This window comes from Lepidochelys kempii, chromosome 1, assembly GCF_965140285.1.
Source record: "Lepidochelys kempii isolate rLepKem1 chromosome 1, rLepKem1.hap1, whole genome shotgun sequence".
Classification (NCBI taxonomy): Eukaryota; Metazoa; Chordata; order Testudines; family Cheloniidae; genus Lepidochelys; species Lepidochelys kempii.
The window spans coordinates 222239388-222260551 of record NC_136380.1 but is presented as its reverse complement, the minus strand read 5'-3'; the positions used below and the strand labels follow the sequence as shown (position 1 = coordinate 222260551).

The following is a 21164-nucleotide window of genomic DNA, read 5'->3' as shown; positions in this document are numbered from 1 at the left end:
TTTTATACAGAGTAAAACAGATTTATTTGGGGTTTGGATCCCATTGGGAGCTGGGTGTCTGGGTGCTGGAGATTGTAACCAAAACTGCTTAGCAGGTTTCCTGTCTGCAGCTTTGGGGGCGTGGTACAAACCCTGGGTCTGTGTTGCAGCAGAGTAGCATGTCTGGCTCAACAAGGCAGAGTTCTGGAATCCCAAGCTGGCAGGAAAAACGGGCTCAGAAGTAATTCCAGCACGTCAGGTGACAGTCCAAAGGGGGTCTCTGTGACCAAACCCATCACATCAGTACTCTTTCAAGTAGTTATGTTACCTTATTTGCTCGACTAGTGAGGTTTCACACTCACTGATGGAAAAACCCATTTCAAAGACTTATCTGTCATGTAAGTATTTAATACAATTTCCTCTCATTGTTTCTTTTTGGCAATTAAGGCAACTGATTTACATGATAGCAGTTTAGCACTATTGTGTTGAGAATCAGACGGATACAAAGGTCACCCATTACCTTTCCTCTTAAATTAACAAAAGTTCCTGGCTTATATGAAAACAAAAAATTTCAGCCCCAGTCCATTCCTGTCCAGCCGTCTGAAGGAGACAGGAACCATGGGGTCTTAGGCTAAAGCTGACCATCCGAGAAGCTGATTTTTTTCATATGCAATTGAACTGTGCACAGAAAAAGGTATATTTATTTCTTATGAAACAGATTATAAAATTGCACAAGATGGGTCATTAGGCTGATATAACTGATATGTATTTCTTTGTTAATGGTACTTTCCTACGAGAGTTAAGGTGGAGTTTAGAGCAGACAGGTTTGGGTTATTTTTTTTTAAGACCGAGATTATTATTATTTTTTGTTTAAACATCATTTCACATCTGTTTTTTGTTTTTTACATGACTTTGGTCTTTCTTGCTGGTACTGAAAATGAAAGTGATAATAAAGAAATTCAGTAGTAGATTTAATCAGAGTAGTAATATAATCCACAAACGTGCTGATTAAAAGTATATCAATATGTGTTTAATCTAATTAATTCCAAGTGTTCCCTTTTTTTAGTCTCTTCTGTTTCCGTTCTTATACTGTGTCCATCATTGTGGTATCTTACAGTGCCTGTATCTTTATAGGCACCAGCCAGATCATACACACTACATTTTTCAACAGATCCTTCTTTCCTTTTTTTTTTTTTTTTTTTTTTTTGCAAATATAGTAAGGCAAGTTCTGCACTCAATTATACAGGTTGACTATCATTGACTTCAATGGGAGTTAGACCAATGTAATTGAAGTCAGTGGAAGTTGTGCCTATGTAAACAGAGCAGAATTTGGTCCTGGGGCAAGCTCCATTATCAAGGGCTTTTCTTACCCAAATTTCTGTAAAAGAAATAAGTAAGGTCTAGTGGAGCCAATATATTGGATATGAATGTATCTAAGGTAGCGCTGGCCAGAAAATGAAAATCCCTTCCCAAGAAAAAATTTGTGGCTTTGAATTATTTTTTCCATACTGAATTGGGAGAAAACGTCAATAGTGCAAATTGTTATTGCAGGAAAGGATTACCAAAAATTCCATTGTGATTCTCCCCAAAATGGATTTTTTTCAGCTTGATGGCTGCCACCCTGAAAGACTCTTGTCAGTTTCACTTTCTCACACAGGCAGAACATGATATTGACAAGAGCCTTCAAGCCAGGCAGTTGGGGGGAGCTACTGTTTAAATTTTCCTGACAGAAAATTGGATTTTTTTTTTAAGAGTTGAAATTTTCCCACAGAAAACTTAATATTTTGGAAAATGGCATTTTTTGTCAGAATGATTTTGCAACAGGTAATTTAAAGTCAGTTGTAATCTGAGGCCCAAAGTGGGCTTGTTTGAAAATTGAGTGCATTCAGCTGAATCCTATAACTAATCTAACCTATCTATGTAGAATTTCACACTGCTCTCATCTGTCACCTGGTAACCTAATGTCGCAGAATGTTTTCTGAGCTCTTATTATTGCACTTCATATGTTTTTATCATCTTTATAACACTGGCAGTACAGTAAGTTAGTTTACAGACGTAGAGGAGACAAAGGGTGCGACACAAAGCAAATGGGGAAAACTCCCACTGACTTTGGTGGAGCCAGGATTTCACCTCAAGTCTCTGCCCTGTGCATGCTTATCTCAGTGGGCAGACACCTGTGTGTGTAATAGAGCACAATTATACTCAGGGGGCTGTGCACGGGTTGGAAGTGTTTGCCTACATGGATCAGTTTGCTAGAGCAGGATCTTTATATATAACATTCTCCCCCTGAGGTAATATAATTTATGATACAATGAAAGATATAACCTAACCCACCTTGTCTTTCTAATATCCTGGGACCTACACAGCTACAACAACACTGCAATTCTCCCCCTGAGGCACTAGGGAAAGATGTAAGTCCTTAGGTAGTGGCTGTAGATCATAACAGGGCCTAGCTGGGTCTTACAGTCCAGTGGATTAATTTCACTTTTGCTGGGCTGCCCAATAGTTGGATAATTGAAACTTTGTATTGAAGTTGTTTAATTTGTAATATTTTTGTAACAATTGTGGGTGAGGTGTATGGAGCCCAAGGCAGGCATCAGGTAAATTAGAATAACACAAACATCTCATATCTCCTATGCAGATAGCCCATGTTACCTGCTGAGAACAGAAAATGCATTATTTCTAGAGTACATCCTTTGTGTGTGTTTTAAAGTATGGATTTGTAGGGTGATCTTTTTGGATTATCATGAAAGACCATTTCAATTTCTGTTTTACAGCATGAAGTAGAACCTCAAACTAATACAAAGAAATTCAGGGAGCAAACAGACACTTGATGAGAATTAAAACGAGCCCGGAAAACTAGCCCCCAATTCTCAGTGTGTTAAATATTGACAATGAATGTTCTAACATCTTTTATTTTAACAGATGATCTGTTTCACAGTCCTGCTAATGCAGTTAGCTCTGCCCATTGTAACAACAGGTAGGAATACACAATGTTTCTAATACCTAAGAAAATGGAATTTTGTATTCCTTTTTACAATACTTTCTTTATTCCTTATATAATCCTGCGAACCTTACTCAGGCAACAATGCCACCAGCGTCAAAGACAGATAGAGGACTGTTCCCTATTGCCTGTATTCTGCACTAAGTGTGGTGTGGACAAAATCCTACCCTCAGAACGACTCCCATTGAACTCAGTGGACCGAAATGGACAGACCCTTGACTATGTGTGGTGCCACACTGACTTTAATGGGACTCTGTGCAGCCATAGAGATTTACCTGCATGGAGCTCATTGCCAGATCAGGGCCTGAAGTAGTACTGGCCCAGTAGAAATAAGCCGAAAAAGCAGTTCCAATCTAGATATCAATTAACTTAACGTGTTAGATACGAGAATCTCATGGTTACCTAATTTCTGTAGATTGTCATGTCAGGGTTATGCTCTGTCTGAAAACTAGAGTCAACATTTTCAAACTTGGGTAACTTCAACAGGCATTTAAGTTGTTTAGCACCTCCTTAAAATCAAGCCACTGAAGCCTGCATTCTGTAAGTTACAATGCAAAGGTGCACCCTTGAATCCATGCAGAGCCATTGAAATCTGTGTGTGTGTGTGTGTGTGTGGAGGGTCCTCCCATGTAGTAACTTGCAGGCTAGGGTTGCCAACTTTCTAATTTCAGAAAAACGAACACCCTTGCCCCAACCCTGCCCCACCCCTTCTGAGGCCCCACCTCCACTCACTCCATCCCCTCTCCCTCCATCACTTACTCTCCCCCACCCTCGCTCAGTTGCTCATTTTCACGGGGCTGGGGCAGGGGGTTGGGGTGCGGGAGGGGCTGAGGGCTCCGGCTGGGAGTGCAGGCTCTGGGGTGGAGCTGGGAATGAGGGGTTTGGGGTGCAAGAAGGGGCTCTGGGCTGGGGCCAAGGGTTTGAGAGGGTGCTCTGGGATGTGGCAGAGGGTTGGGGTGCGGGAGAGGGCTCCGAGCTGGGAGGTGGGGCTAAGGAGTTCGGAGTGTGGGAGGGAGCTCTGGGCTGGGGCAGGGGTGTGGGCTCCAGGCAGCGCTGACCTCAGGCAGCCCCGGCATTTCCAGGGACAGAGGAAGTCCACAATGCTCCCAGGAAGTGGCGGCATGTCATTCCGGCTTCTAGGCAGAGCCCCCCCGTTGCTCCTTGGCCTAGGAACTGGAGGGACATGCCGGCTGCTTCCCAGGAGCTGGGCATGGAGCCAGCCTGCCCCGCTGTGGCGAACCGGACTTTTAGTGGCCGGGAGCTGCCAGGGTCCCTTTTTGCCTGAGCGTTCTGGTCGAAAACCGGATGCCTGGCAACCCTAGGACAGGGGCCTGATTTAATTGCCTAAATGTGGAGTTATGTGATTAACTTTAAGCATCAAAGTTAGAGAATTTTGACCTAGCCTAATAGGTGCTACCCAGTGAAATGTTTCAGGAAAGCAATTACAAAAGGGGCATCCATACAGCCAAAGTAAATTCATATTTAAATTGTAACAGATATTTTGAAGGAAAAACATTTGCATAACTTAGCCAGCTCTGTGCTTATCTACACAATTTGGTTCAATTGAGTCACATGGAATGTAACTGAGGACAGAGATTGGGCCCAAAATATTTGTAATTGGGACATTCCCCGCATGTATGCTTTTGGTTAGTCTTTGATTATTTTCATTCTATTCAGGTTCCAGTAAAAAAAAACAACACACACACACACAAAAAACCCAGGATTTATTACAGCTGCATATCACTGGTTATTAGTCAAACCCTAGAATTTAATTGAGAAAAATGTCCATGCACCCTGTTGAATAATATGCTCAGACAATTTCTGTCAAAATACGGGCCAGATGTTCAGCATGGTGTAAACTGATCTTGGAGTGGGCCTTATACTCTGCTGGTATAAAATGGCATCGTTCCACTGTAGCTGAAGGAGCTTCACTGATTGACACAAGCTGAATAACCAGCACAATGAATATTAAGAATGCGTGCAACTCAGTGGAACTTCGCTGACTTACACAAGCTGAGAATTTGTCCCATAGACATGCAGCTCCCAGGTGGTAAAAACGATTGCTTGATTTTACGTATTAAATTGTGCTTTGATATCCAGGATCATCAAGCTTTTTGCTTGCAGATGGACGAACAGAGGAGCCATCTCTTTCCCGCTGCAGCCTTTTTGGAGATGATCACATCAAAACATTTGATGAGTCTTTCTATGACTTTGCTGGAGATTGCAGTTACCTCCTGGCTGGGGACTGTCACAAACGTTCCTTCATGCTCATAGGTGAGTTTGAGTGGGATATCGGAGATCAGCAAATATGGAACATTTTAGGGCTTCAGTATCCACCTACCTTGGATACTTTCACATGGGGGAAGAACATTAGCAGAGTTCCCAATGCTGCCTTCTGCCAGAGAGGAGGGACAGCTAAACCAATGAGTCTTGATGGCCAGGCCTATCTGCATAGAGGCCAGGCCTGTCTATATAGAGGTCTTGGTTCCTCCAAACTGGCTTCTGAGGTCCTTTGACACCTGGGTTCTTGCACTGATAAGCTATTGGGGAGCCAGGATTTCCTCATTAACCCTTGCGTAAAGAGGAAAAGTGGGTTGTCTTTTAAATGTTGCCAGGATGGTGGAGATTTTCAAAGCTGACTAGGGGATTTAGCCACACGACTCCCATAAAAGCTCATAAAGAATGTGTGCTGAATCCTTTGAAAATCTATCAACTCAGCACCAAAGCCCACCGGGGTACTCAGGTATGTTTAAGGTCAGCATTTGCCCCTTCAGAGCTTCGGTTTGTCTTCCCTTGAGCTGGAGGTAACATTAGACATTAGCGTTAGCTCGGATTGAGCTAGTGTGCTTAAAACAGAAGTGTAGCCATGGCAGGATGGGCTAGCTGTCCTGTGTATGATCCCATCTGAAATCATAGGTGTCTATTTGGGTTGTCTAGTCCCTCACTGTCAGAGCTACACTCCATTTTTAGCACACCAGCTTGATTGGAGCTAGTGCGGGTTTGTCTATTCGAGCTATAAATTACCCCTTTGGTTCAGGTTTCAGAGGGGTAGCCGTGTTAGTCTGTATCAGTAAAAACAACGAGGCACCTGAGAGACTAACCAATTTATTTGGGCATAAGCTTTCATGGGCTATAACCCACTTCATCAGATGCATGGAATGGAAAATACAGTAAGCAGGTATAAATATACAGCACATGAAAAGATGGGAGTTGCCTTACCGAGTGGAGGGGCCAGTGCTAACGAGGCCAATTCAGTTAGGGTGGATGTGGCCCATTCCCAGCAGTTGACAAGAAGGTGTGAGTGTCAACAGAGGGAAAATTATTTTTTGTAGTGACCCAGCCACTCCCAGTCTTTATTCAGGCCTAATTTGATGGTGTCAAGTTTGCAAATTAATTCCAGTCGTGCAGTTTCTTTTTGGTCTCTTTTTGAAGGTTATTTTTTTTTTTTGGAAGAATGGCGACTTTTAATTCTGTTGTTGAGTGTCCAGGGAGATTGAAGTGCTCTCCTACTGGTTTTTGAATGTTACAATTCTTGATTTCTGATTTGTGTCCATTTATTCTTTTGTGTAGAGACTGTCCAGTTTGGCCAATGTACATGGCAGAGGGGCATTGCTGGCACATGATGGCATATATCACGTTGGTAGATGTGCAGGAGAACGAGCCTGTCAAGGTTCCTTCTCCACTCTGAACTCTAGGGTACAGATGTGGGGACCTGCATGAAAAACCCCCTAAACTTATTTTTACCAGCTTAGGTTAAAACTTCCCCAAGGTACAAACTATTTTACCTTTTGCCCTTGGACTTTATTGCTGCCACCACCAAGTGTCTAACAGATATATAACCAGGAAAGAGCCTGCCTGCTTGGAAATGCCTTTCCCCTCAAAATCCTCCCCAAATCCTACACCCCCTTTCCTGGGGAAGGCTTGATAAAAATCCTCACCAATTTGCATAGGTGAACATAGACCCAAACCCTTGGATTTTAAGAACAATGAAAAAAGCAATCAGGTTCTTAAAAGAAGAATTTTAATAGAAGAAAAAGTAAAAGAATCACCTCTGTAAAATCAGGATGGTAAATACCTTACAGGGTAATCAAATTCAAAACATAGAGAATCCCTCTAGGCAAAACCTTAAGTTACAAAAAGACATAAAAACAGGAATATCCATTCCATTCAACACAGCTTATTTTCTCAGCCATTTAAACAAAACAGAATCTAATGCATATCTAGCTAGATTACTTACTAAATTCTAAAAAGAAAAGGAGTACTAGTGGCACCTTACAGACTAACCAATTTATCATGCTCAAATAAATTGGTTAGTCTCTAAGGTGCCACTAGTCCTCCTTTTCTTTTTGCGAATACAGACTAACGCGGCTGCTGCTCTGAAACCTATCATTACTAAGTTCTAAGACTCCATTCCTGTTCTGTTGCCGGCAAAAGCATCACACAGACAGACCCAGACCCTTTGTTCCCCCCACACCTCCAGCCTTGAAAATATCTTGTCTCATCATTGGTCATTTTGGTCAGGTGCCAGCGAGGTTATCCTAGCTTCTTAACCCTTTACAGGTGAAAGGGTTTTTCCTCTGGCCAGGAGGGATTTTAAAGGTGTTTACCCTTCCCTTTATATTTATGACAGTCCTTGATGCTGTGGCTGATGTGGTTGGGTCCTATGATGGTGTACCTTGAATAGGTATGTGGACGGAGTTGGCACCGGAGTTTGTTGCGGGGCTTGGTTCCTGGGTTGTTGTTTTTGTTGTGTGGTGTGTAGTTGCTGGTGAGTATTTCCTTCAGGTTGGGGGGCTGTCTGTAAGCAAGGACTGGCCTGTCTCCCAAGGTCTGTGAGAGTAAGGGATCGTCCTTTGGGATAGGTTGTAGATCCTTGATGATGCGCTGGAGAGGTTTTAGTTGGGGGCTATCGGTGATGGCTAGTGGCGTTCTGTTACTTTCTTTGTGGGGCCTGTCCTGTAGTAGGTGACTTCTGGGTACCCTTCTGGCTCTGTCAATCTATTCTTGTTCTGTCTTCCCACACTTGCTCTTTCTGCTCCTGTGCAAAGCTAGCCACAATCTGGCCAATCAATTACTGAATGTTCTACACCAATCTTTATCATCAGTGACCCCAGTCCTTGCCTACAATCAGGAAATGGAAGCAGAGAATGGGGAAATTTGAAAATGAAACCATTCCTATGAAAAATCAACAAAGCTCCACTGGAGTTTCCTTTCAACAGAGCTTTCTAGGCATACAAGGTGTATTTAGAGGCTGTAACTCTCATATGAAGAGAGATTGAAAAGACTGGAATTGTTACTTTAGGATGGAGATGAATAAGAGGGAACAGGATGAAAGCATATAAAATAGTGAATGGTCTAGAGAAGGTAAGCCGGAGCTGTTTCTCCCTGTCTCATAACACAAGAACAAGGGGACATTCAGTGAACTGAAAAGATGGGAAATTAAAAACTGATGAAGGGAAACACATTTTCATTCAACATGTAATTAGACTGTGGAACTCACTGATGCAATATTACATTGAAGCCAAGAACTCATTAAGATTCAAAGAAGGAATGGATGTTCATGTGGATAAAAAGAATATCAAGAGTTACAATAGTCAAAGCAAACAAAATTTTGGTAGGCATTAAATACCTCGAGCTTCAGGGTTTAAACCAATCTAACTATTAGGGATTAGGAGGAGATTATCTTGCATCTGCCTATTGTGGGGTTCTTGAACCTCCCTCTGTGGCATCTGGTGCTAACCACTGTCAGATCCAGGATACTGCAGTAGATAGTCCATGGGACCAATGCTGTGTAGTAATTCCTTTGATCCTATATAGCTGTGTAGTTGATCAGTGTCCAGGACTGTTGTGTGGAATTATCAGGGTTGAAACAGATGCATATTGAGTATATGCTGTGGTTACTCGTTGCTAAAGCTGGACAAAGAGTTCATGACAAATAATTTATTCAGTGAATTTTTCCTCTCCTGTCAGTTGGTGAATTTTCTGTCAATAGATTGTGATTTTATCAAACTTTTAAATGTATTGAAATTATTACCCAAATAACTTTTAATTCCTGTCACATTGCTTGTTTGCAAACAGTATGTTGTGTGCCTTTGAAATGACACTTGTTTTGATTGGGCACATAGGTCACATGGTAAGGTTCTGTTCAATAATTGCTGAACAACCCTTCAACCCCAAAATTAGTGTCTGCTCCTAGTAGTCATGCCTAGAAATTCAGAATTTCTTTTCTGCAAATATTCTGCATTATTCACTTTAACTTTTCCCATGAATATTCGTGTCTGTGTCGTCAATTGCAGAAAGTGACCACAAAAAAGATATGAAGAGTTGAAGCAAAATTAGTTAAAAATTCAATTAGCCACATGTGCAGTTTTCAGGCTGCACTTGTCAGTACAGCCTCAATCCTGTACAAATTTGCACATGTGTTTAACTTTACACACCAAGAGTAGTCTTAGGGTATGTCTACTACACTGCAATTAAAACTCTGTGGCTGGCCCCTGTGGGGCTGTTTCATTGCAGTGTAGACTTCTGGGCTCGGGCTGGAGCCCAGGCTCTGAGACCCTCCCAACTCACAGGGCCCTAAGGGTACGTCTACATTGCAAAAAAATGAGAAAAAAAAAAACAAAAAAAAAAACCCCAACCCGAACCCTCCCCTCCCCCACATGGCAGCGAGTCTTAAAGACCGTGTCAGTTGACTCAGGCTTGCGCTCCAGGGCTAAAAGTAGCAGCATAGCCCGGTTTTGAAACCTTCCCTGCCCCCTGACCAGATCTCAAAGCCCAGGCTCCAGCCTTAGCCTGAACATCTACAGAGCTATTTTTAGCCCTGTAGTGCAGGCCTGAGTTGGTTAACCTGGGCTCTGAGACTCACTACTGCATTTGCTTTTTTTTGCAGTGCAGATGTACCCTTATTCACCTGCTGAGTAATGCTTTGTCTCATCTTCAGGAAGTGTAAATTCTTTATTGTTTGTATTACTGTAGCACTTAGGATCTCCAGCCAGGGACCAGAACCCCATTGTGCTAGGCGCAGTACAAACACAGAATAACAAGATGGCCCCTGCCACAATGAGTTTTTAATCTAAGTATAGGAAAAGAGACAACAAATGGATACAGACAGATGTGGGACCATAAGGAAACAGTGAGATAGTGTTGATCAGTATGATAGACAATGATCACAGAACACCAGCAACCTAGCAGATGTCAAGTTTATAGTCGGCATCATGGCAAAGGAGAATTTTCAGGAGGGATTTGAAGGTGGTTGAGGAGTTAGCTTGGCAGATGTTTCTAGAGAATGCTCCCCAAGCATGAGAGGCAGCATGGGAGAAAGCACAAAGATGTGTGTTTGAGAATGTAACAAGTGGGCGATGGACCCTGGAATCATGGGCCAACTGGAGACGAACATCAACAGCTTGACAGTGAATGAGAGGTAGGGTGTGGAACTTTCTTCAGTGTCTAGAAAGTGAAGACATGCAGCTTTATGCTTGATAAAAAGAGATGGGGAAGCCAGTGGAGGGATTCAAGGAGTGGGTTGACTGTGGTCAAAGTGACGGCCCAGGACTTTGGTTTTCAACCTTTTTCCATGTGCAGATGCCTAAAAAATTTCAAATGGTGGGGCAGACCCCCACGGTCCACAGGTTGCAAACCACTGATCTAGGAAAATGATCGTTGCAGCAGCATTCTGAATGGGTATGTGTGGGGCAAGATTGCATTTCTCAAGGCCCAAGGACAGGATGTAGCAGTCACCAAGACACAAAATGATGAGAACTTGGATGAAAGTTTAAGCTGTGTGATGGATAGGAAAGGCTGTATTTTAGAGATGTTATACAGAGAGAATCTGCGCGATTTAGAAATAGTCTGGATGTGAGGATCTAGAGAGAGGTCCGAGTTGAAGATGGCACAGAGGCTATGGTGCTGAGTGACAGGCAGGCTGGTGGTGTTGACCACAGGGCTTGAGAGCTTGAGAAATGTGGTAGAGAGCTTGCAGGGGGAGATTGGGAACTCTTATTTAGCCATTTTGAGCTTGGGTTTGGGACTGTCTCTGGCCCTGTGTTTATATTGCGCCTGGCACAATGGAACCCTGATCTCAGATAGGGCATCCCAGCACTACTGTGCTACAAATAATGAACAATAATAATAATAATGGTCTTTGCAGATTGGGGCCTACATTTGTATAAATAAAGGCAATTGTCTCTAAGTCTGAGTGCATTTGAAAAGAACAGCAATCAAGCAGAAGAAGCTCCATTTCATGAAAAGAAAGAATAATCTCTTGTATCTTTTCAGGTGACTACCAGAATGGAAGAAGAAACAGCTTCTCTGTGTATCTGGGAGAATATTTTGACATTCACTTGGCTTTAGATGGAACTGTGACTCAGGGGGACAAAAGGTACAGTGCAACAGTGAATGATGTCAGGTAGAAAGTGAAGCATCCATGTTATTTTGTGCCTTACATCCTGAGCAATCTTTATTTTTCTTAACAGGGTTTCCATGCCGTTTGCCTCCCATGGGATATTTGTAGAGACCGAGACAGGCTATTATAAGTTATCCAGTGATGAGCATGGCTTTGTGGTGAAGATTGACATCAGTGCAAATATTCAAATACTTTTTAGAGAAAAGCACTATAATAAAACCTGTGGCCTTTGTGGCAACTTTAATAAGTTTGCCGAAGATGACTTCACAACGCAGGAAGGTAAGGCTCAAAATATTTACCTTAGATTTTGACGTACACTCCAGTAGCATTTTTCTTGAGGGCTGATTTCACAACAACACCTGAATCTCAGTGATTTAACAATGAGCTTTCTTCACAAAATTTGTCACAGTATTGCATTCTGATGTGCCAGTAAGTTATGTGACTAAATCCTTCAATCTTCCTCTTCCCTAAAAATGAATTAGCTTCATGTTTTATCCCTGAGTAAACAGAGGGCTCTAGGGATACTGTTTTCACAAACTTTTACTCTAGAAGTGGTAATGATGGAACTAAAGTCTATATCCTGGACTTCCATGGAAAAACTAGCGGAAAGGGTGGATTTACATGGGGAAACACTGCTACAGCCAACTCTGTGTTTTCCACATATGAGGTTACTTGGGGATAGGAATGGGGTTTAAATAACCGTAGAAGTGACAGAATGTGTGTCTTGATGGGACACCTGCATAAAAGAATGGCCCTTCAGTGATCCTTTGGGTCTCTCTAACCTAGGCAGCATGCTTCCCTCAGGAGACATGTTGCCTGAGGCTCCTTCTCCACACCAAGGCCTAGTCTTCTATCTCATACATAAAGGTTTGTAAGTGTGGAGTGGGAACCCCTGGGATTAATGCTTTCAGTGTCTCTCTGGCATCTTGACAGGGAATAATGCTACATAGAGCAGCTGCCTCTCAGTGACACATCCTCCCTGCCCAAGACATCTTCCTCAATCTGCAGAGGCCCATTTGTGATACAGAGGTTATGGGGAAGTACATCTGTGTGTTCAGCAAGCAGAAATGACACTGCTTTGGCTCCTCTCCATCCTGTATGTTTATACAAATTAGCCTCTTCTAGCTAAGCCCACAAGTGTAAGGATGGACTTGGTTTGACTTTAAAAGGCAGTCCTTGATTTCTCTTGCTTCAGAGGGCCTTTTTCATCTTCACTCCAAGCCATTCACTCTATGGAGGAAGAAGGTATTTCCATTGAACTAAGTGCTTTATAAAATGGAGAGAGAGCTGAACCAAATAACAGAAAGAACTTGGTACTTTTCTAGTAAAGATACTATCAGGATGGCCTGGAAACAGGGGCACAGTTTCAGTGAATGAAAACCCTAAGCGGATATAGAATAGTGTGTGCTAAAATGTCTGACCCTGTCTTATTCAATGGAAACAGTGACTGAAAAACCCAGCTCACAAAATTCCAATCTGGGCCTCCAACACCCTAAAGGTTGGGGGTGTTACAATCTGGAGTTTGATTTAGGCCCTGTTCTAGTGACAATAAACAGAGGCAGAAGAAGTAATAGCACAGTTAGTGGATTCTGTTTCAGGACAGGCAGTGGTGTTGCAATCTACTTTGTTTTAGAGTAACGGGACAAAACCCATGAATTAGCAATCCTAAAATGTCAAAGATCTCCTTCTACCACTGCTGCTTGAACTCATTCCATGGTCTGTAGACACAGTGTGCCTGAAAACGGATCTTCCTGCTGAAAACAAGAAGGCTTCCAGAAATGCTGACCCAGCGTGGTAGAGTGAATGACGGGGAAACTTTTAAAAATAAAAAGAGGAGAGAAGAATACAAAGGGGGGTGGGCAGTAATTGCCTGTACTTTTTGATAGACCACTGTTGGTGTCTCCCTTGGTGTGTCCCTGTTAGACTATGGAGGTGCTAATTCTGCAAGCTGCTTTGTGTGAGCACAAGGGCCCTCCTGTGCAGATCAGCTTGCAGTATATAGGTATAAGTTAGCAGTTCTACCTGGCTTTTAACATGAGCTAAGAGGTCTTTCATATAAGCTGATCCAGAAAGCATCAGAATGAACCCTATTAAAATAAGAAATACCGTCTGTCTACTCCTGTCCATCATAATTTTACTTGCTGTCTCTTAGTCACATTAGAAGTATGTAAGAATCCTCCAAACTCAGATTTCAGTAAGAGAGTGACACATAGATCGGAACAGTCTCTTTCTGTGGTCCTGCAGTTAAAATTCTTATCGGTTTCAGTGTCTCTGTTATTTCCTGTTAACCTTTTGTCTGTGTTTTGACTGTTGGACTGGACCCAAAGATTGTAATCTATAGGAATAATGATGGTTTGGATTTTTGTTGATAACTGAAGCAAGATCACTTGAGTTTATGAACTAAAATAATAATAATAAAAACACAGAAAAGGACATTGCACAAAGTGTGAGAAGACTATCGGGTCCTGAAAGACACTGAACTTTGACTTCAGAGAAAGTAGCAGCTCTCAGGGTCAGACCCAGAGAAAAAGACAGACAACTAATACTACAGCCAATTCTTATAACGCAGCCAAAGAGCACACAGAACAGCTGAGAGGTGTGTGCAAAGGTGCCATTTGCAACCCGTCAGTCCTGGCCTGTCCAGTCACTGAGCTGGACCCCAGTATAAATTAGAGCAGTCTGAAGACTGCTCTAATTTCTGTTGCCTGTTGATGACCCTGGGGGCCCATTATAGCAGCTGGAGATCACTAGGGCACTGGAGGGATGCCCTCAGTCATGATCCCTTTTTAACCCCCAATGACCATGACCAATATGGCATAGAAGCTGCTATAGTGGTTTTAGATGACCGGAGTGCCCCGCAGTACAGGAGGATCCTTCTGTGACTTGGTGATCCATCTTTAGGACAGCCTTGTGCTACTGGAGAATAGGGTCATAATGCTACAAAAGTCCCAATTTATGAGCACAGAAGTTTGTAGCATTTAGTAGCATTTTACATCTGACCAACTGTTGCTTATGTCACAATTTTAACAAAAGGGCTTTTTTTTATATTGAAAATGATTCCTCCCCCCATTTTAGATACGAAAACCATCTGTGCTTTAAAAAATTGGCCACTTTCGCTCAGAAACAGGGCTGGTTTTGCTTTTACATGATCAACTTCTGACAACATGAGTCTTCTAGTATCAGATGCCACCATCTATTCAGCCATTGGCCCCTCATGGGAGGACTCAGTGTGCTTTTATCATTGCATAGCAGGCCAGAGATGGCAAATGAGGAGGGAAGGCGTGAGTGCAGGGAAAGGGAATTTTAAATTTAGTAAGCCATGTATATTCATGTTTGTTTTATCATTTCCCTTGTTTGTCTGTACTGTGACGCCTTCCTTTGGTTCTGTACAAAAGCTTAGAGTCCGGCAAAATAATCATACTGGTCCCTTGAGACCTTCAAATCTATGACTCTCACTCTGGAATGAACTTTGAGGAGTAAGTAGTGTAGCAAACCCATATATCACTCTGCTGCACGCTGTGGCTGCTTGGAATTTCACAGAATTATAGACATGTAGGACTGGAAGGGACCTCGAGGTCTTCTAGTCTAGTAGTTCTCAGCCAGGGGCATGCATACCCCTGGGGGTACACACAGGTCTTCCAGAGGGTACATCAATTCATCTAGATATTTGCCTAGTTTTATTACAGGCTACATCAAAAGTAGTAGTGAAGTCAGTACAAATTAAAATTTCATACAGACACTGGCTTGTTTGTACTGCTCTATATACTACACACTGACATGTAAGTACAATATTTATATTCCAGTTGATTTATTGTATAATTATATGGTAAAGATGAAAAATCCAGCAATTTTTCAGTTACAGTGTGCTGTGACACTTTAATATTTTTATGTCTGATTTTGTAAGCCAGTAATTTTTAAGGGAGGTGAAACAAAGACAAATCAGACTCCTGAAAGCGGTACAGTAGTCTGGAAAGGTTGAGAGCCACTGTTGTAGTCCAATCCCCTGCACTCAAGGCAGGACTAAGTATTATCTAGATCATACCTGACAGCTGTTTCTCACCTGCTCTTAAAAACCTCCAATGATGGAGATTCCATACTCTCCCTAGGCAATTATTCCAGTGCTTAACTACCCTGACAGCTAGGAAGTTTTTCCTAATGTCTAACCTAAACATCCCTTCCTGCAATTTAAGCCCATTACTTCTTTTTCTATCGTCAGAAGTTAACGAGAACAATTTTTCTCCCTCCTCCTTGTAACAACCTACTATGTACTTGAAAACTGTTATCATGTCCCCTCTCAGTATTCTCTTCTCCAGACAAAACAAACACAATTTTTTCAATCTTCCCTCATAGGTCATGTTTTCTAGACCTTTAATCATTTTTGTTGTTCTTCTCTGGACTTTCTCCAATTTGTCTACATCTTTCCTGAAATGTGATGCCCAGAACGGGACACAATATTCCAGTTAACGCCTTATCAGCATGGAATAAAGTGGGAGAATTACTTCTTTTGTCTTGCTAATAGCACTCCTGCTAACATCCCAGAATGATATTCGCTTTTTTTGCAACAGTGTTACACTGTTGACTCATATTTAGCTTGTGGTCCATTATGACCCCCAGATCCCTTTCTGCAATACTCCTACCTGGGCAGTCATTTCCCATTTTGTAGACGTGCAACTGATAGTCCCTTCCTAAGTGGAGTACTTTGTGTTTGTCCTTATTGAATTTCATCCTATTTACTTCAGACCATTTCTCTAGTTTGTCCAGATCATTTTGAATTATAATCCTATCTTCCAAAGCACTTGCAACCCCTCCCACCTTGGTATTGCTCACAAACTTTATAAGTGCACTGTCTATGTCGTTATCTAAATTATTGATGAAAATATTGAACAGAACCAGACCCAGAACTGATCCCCACAGGACTCCACTCAATAGTCTCTTCCAGCTTGACTGTTAACCACTGATAACTACTCTCTGGGAATGGTTTTCCAACCAGTTATGCATCCACCTTAGAGGAGGTCCATCTAGGTTGTATTTCCCTAGTTTTTTTTATGAGAAGATCGTGCAGGTTGGTATCAAAAGCCTCACTAAAGTCAAGATGTACCATGTCTACCACTTCCCCCCATCCACAAAGCTTGTTACCCTGGCAACATCAGGGATACAACTGTGCTTCTCCTGCTCCAAAGGCGCAGGCCCTTGCTACTGAAGCTATAGGAGCAACTCCAACTGCTGATAGCAGTAGAGGGTCCATCATGCACAGGTACACAGTTCTGATTCCATTCAGTAAGGAGTGGAGGTGCACTGATACTTACAGTGAGCCAGTTCCTGCTATGGAGATGTTTTCAAGTTCTGTCTTGGTTTGTAAATGAAATGCAATATGTTAATCTCATCCTGGCCACTTTCTAAGACGCTGCAGCTTTAAGTGACAGGCAGTCTTTGCTCAGGTCATTAGTGTGCAGCTGCAACCCTCTTTCCCAGTGCTTAGCTATCTATTGAGGTACTTCCTGGTAGCCAAAGCATCTGTACACCTCACAATCACTTAAGGATTTGTATCCTCATGACCGCATTGTGAGATAGGGAAGCACTGTCCCCACTTTACAGGTGGGAGACTGAGGCACTGGGGAAACTAGATGATTTATACAAGATCATGCAGAAAGTATGGGGTAGAACAGGCAATTTGATCCTGCATCTCCTCAGACCTAGGCCAGAGCTGGAACTATGGGCCATCCTGCAGTGATACTTAGTGATGGATGCTGTTGGTCAGGATTAAGGTGCATTTGCAGTGCTGTGTGAAAAAGCTCACTCTACTTAATTCAAGCCAGGCCTATTAGCCCCTCACTTTCAAGAGCATAACTTTATTCACAAATATTTATCTTACATGAACCCCAGCGCCCTTCCATAGATACGGATTCTTTGGCCAGGACAGCAAAGGAAACGCAGCTGGGAATCTCTCCCCAGATAACGAATGCACTAGTAATAAAACAACACATGTGGCCACTTTTTGGACAAGGGCCTGGTATTCTGAGTCTGCTCCAATTCTGAATCTGAAAATTGGCAGGCAATACTCTGCAGCTTTTAAGCTCCTATGGTGCGGGCTATAGCATGCCATTGCCTGGCAAGTGTAAGGTAAACTAGAAAGATACAGCAACTGTGAATGATATCTAATGCTTCGAGTAGTGTTGAGAGGTTATCAATATTGGCGTCCCAGATGTTCAGATGCAGCATAAATGTACTTGAATAATAATGCAACTTTGCATCTGTATAATGGCTCCTACCAAAGGATTTCAAAGTTCATTTCAAACTTCAGTGAAGCAAGACTCCATAAATAACATCCCTGTGAGGCAGCCAGTCATTTTACAGATGACCCATGGAGAGGTTAAGTGACTGACCCAAGATCATATAGGAAGTCTGTAGCAGAACCAGAAACAGAGCTGAGCCCTCCTGACTTCCAGTCCTATACCAACTGTGACAGGGTTGGGCCAGATGGCTACAGGAGAGTGATAGAAGGCAGATATATTAGCTCCAGGTTGAGTAGGTCCCTTTCCCCTGGGTAAGGCAACAGGGAAGGTTCCAGAACAATCGGGAACTTTCTGGAAACCATTAAGACAGACAAGCTGATTAGAACACCTGCAGCCAATCAAGAAGCTGCTAGAATCAATTAAGGCTGGCTAATCAGGGCGCCTGAGTTTAAAAAGGACCTCACTTCAGTTTGTAGCATGCGTGTGAGGAGCTGGGAGCAAGAGGCACTAGGAGCTGAGAGCGAGAATGTGTATTGTTGGAGGACTGAGGAGTACAAGCATTATCAGACACCAGGAGGAAGGTCCTATGGTGAGGATAAAGAAGGTGTTGGGAGGAGGCCATGGGGAAGTAGCCCAGGGAGTTGTAGCTGTCACACAGCTCTTCCAGAAGGCACTCTAGACAGCTGCCTTCCACAGAGCCCTGGGCCGGAACCTGGAGTAGGGGGTAGGCCCGGGTTCCCCTAACCTCCCAACTCCTGGTCAGACACAGGAGAGGTTGATCTGGACTGTGTGTTCACGAAAACGGCCAAACTGCCGTGAATCTCCGAGGTGAGCAAATCCGTCAATAAGCGCAAGACCCACGAAGGTAGAGGAGAAACTTTGTCACACTACCTACTGCCTGTCGAGGTCCAAGGGAAATGAAAGGGAAACCTGCTGAAATTTTCAGAACTGACTACTGATCTTGAGTCCCCACCTTCAAACATTCTAAAGGGGCCTGATACACAGACAGCATTGAGCATCTGCCCTCTAAAAATTAGAGTTATGCAACTAGAATTAGACAAACCTTTCTTGCATATAACATGGCAATATGCTTTTTCCATAGCAGAGAGAAACATGAGGGTAGCAATGTCAGAGCAATATATGCACAGACTGATAAGCTGAACATTGTTAACAAGAGTTCTAAGGTCATAAAACACTTCTGTTAAAGTTGACTCATGGAGCCAGAGCACAAGTTCCAAGTGGAAGTTGTTAAGGCTCCCAGAATGTTTGGAATGATTCTCAGTGGTGCCAGGAAGCAGGTGTGATCTGACCCTCTCCTTGAGATCTGTCTTCTGGAATGTCTAATAAGCAGCATTGTCAGTAGCCTTGAAAAAAACTATGGGTCCTATTTTCCAACACAGGGACCGTAATAATAGGGCATCCAATTCCTATATTTATATCAACACTTGCACACACAAGGTGGGAATTTTTAAGGCACTTCAGTGTTGGTTTAACTCTGTTCCCATTGAAGTCAATGGGAGTTTTACCATTTTCTTCAATGCGAGGTGAGTTAGACCAACGCTGAGTGCTTTAGAAAATCTCACCCCTATCATACAAAGGGCAGTGGATGAGTGATTTTGATGTGCTATTAACTGAATATTGTTCTCCCAGTGTCTTGGCCATTCAGAGGAAGAAAACTACCAAGTGTCTGCCAAAGGTGATGAGACTGCATTAGAGCAGGGAAGAGTGACTTGAGAAACCTTTAAGTATTAGAGAATGTGCCAGGAACCGAAGAAACTTCAGTACTGGTTGAAATCAGATTTTCAGCACCTCACTAAATGTATGAAAAACTATTCCACTAAACCCAAATACCTTTTAAAAATGAATTAAATGATATGCTGCCAAAAAGTGAAAGGAACTCTGTACAAAGAAGCAGATAATAGTGTTCTACAGCTGTATAGATGGGTTCAGAGAAGGAAACTAGCTATCCCTAAAGGTTCAGTTAATTGTCTTATCTATGTGCTTAAGAAGTTCCCTGGTTTTCCTTGGCTTCCTTGTTTCCCCCTTAATTTTATATTTCCCACCACCAGCAGTGCCCCCTCTCCTCTGCTCCCTTCCCCTCCAAATATGGTTTAGTAGAATGACAATGAGTTTTAGGTGGCTAACATGGTAATCTTAGAATTCAGTTCTTATCTCAGCATGAAGCATTCTGTACAGACCAGAGATAATTCTGTCATTCATTTTTATACTCCTATAAGGTATGTGAAGTATCTGAGAATCATCTAGCTCATTGATATTGATGTGTAAAAGGGGAGGATGGTTTGGTGAATCCTCTCCAAAAGGTGCATCTGCAGAAACATGTAAACGTCCATTACCTATATTCTCCAATGTACCTAAATAGCCATGCAAGGACTTTACAAGAGGGAATGACTTCATGCACATCTCTGTTGGTGCTCAATGGGAGTTAGATGACTAGCTGGCTTTTGTGCCTTTTGAAAGTCTCCCTCACTTTTTCAGAAGATATTTTTGAACACAGAAAATGGGAATGGCCAAGTATCAAATATTTTAGATAAAGATAAAATAGACACCAACATACACTTGACTGTTGGGAGTTAATGATGAGCTAGGCCAGGACAAGAGAGAGCCTGTGTTAGGGCTCATCTGATAGCTGCTCACCTCTCAATACCATTATTGCATCCAGTGCCTTGATTTGAGAAACACCTGAGAGACAAGCAGTCTGGGTTGCCCACTGCCTTGAGCCTACTGTAGTCAGATCTGTGCAAAGTGCCATCAAATACAAATAACACGCTGGAGAAGGCAGTGGAGAATCAGACTCCTTTGCTTTTTTTTCCTTTCTCTCTTCCATTGTTGTCTTCCTACAGGCAACCTAATTCAATATTCAAATGTTTAGATGCCTGCTTTAAATATTTAGGCAGCTGTCAGGGTTGATTAGGTATACTTAATCCTGCCTCAAGGCAGGGGCTGGACTAGCTGACCTCTTGAGGTCTCTTCCAGTCCTACATTTCTATCATTCTCCCTTGCCCATCCCCCTCAATCTCTGATTTAGTGAGCAATGATTCTTAAACTGTTTAACCTGGACAGGGCCCCAATCCTGCACTTGACTCAAAGGGAAAGCAGCCGTCCGCTTTCCTGGAGCCTCCTTGAAGTTGCTGGGATTGTGTGTGGATGCAGCAGTTTGTCCATGTCCAGTCAGGACACTGCTCTGTAATGTCACTTTCCACTCCTCCTTCCGCTTCCTCCTTAAGACCCACTTCTATCATGAATCCTAAGAAAACTGTCAACTATTAGTAGTGAGACAAAGGGCCAGTGAGGAAAGCTGATGCTTTTTTAAGAAATATATATTCCTTGTAGTTTTTATTTCTGTCCCCCTGTGTCCATCGTATGTTGCTTGTATACTCAGACTGTGAGTTTTGGGACAAGGCCTGTGCCTTTGTTTGTATTTGGAAAGTACATCATACAGGCTATTGCTGCTACTATAATGTATCCTAACATGTAATGTATCCTAGCACATTACAGCGTCGGCTACAATCCAGATAAAAATAACTGC

At 42.6% G+C, this 21164-nt stretch overlaps 1 protein-coding gene across 6 annotated transcripts in view; it reads left to right on the top strand.

The window, feature by feature from the left end:
* Positions 1-560: 560 nt before the first annotated feature.
* Positions 561-21164, top strand: part of VWF (von Willebrand factor) — a 227597-nt gene continuing 206993 nt past the window's right edge. For 5 of the 6 annotated variants that reach the window (XR_012155350.2, XR_012155349.2, XM_073315034.2 and 2 more), the window contains exons 1-5: positions 561-673; positions 2905-2959; positions 5084-5257; positions 11258-11360; positions 11455-11663. Coding sequence is in view for 4 of the 6 variants with exons in the window: in XM_073315034.2 (XP_073171135.2) it covers positions 647-673; positions 2905-2959; positions 5084-5257; positions 11258-11360; positions 11455-11663 (568 nt within the window). In the remaining 2 variants the exon portion in view is untranslated. The remainder of the gene's footprint in view (positions 674-2904; positions 2960-5083; positions 5258-11257; positions 11361-11454; positions 11664-21164) is intronic. The other variant, XM_073315040.2, reaches the window with a different exon arrangement.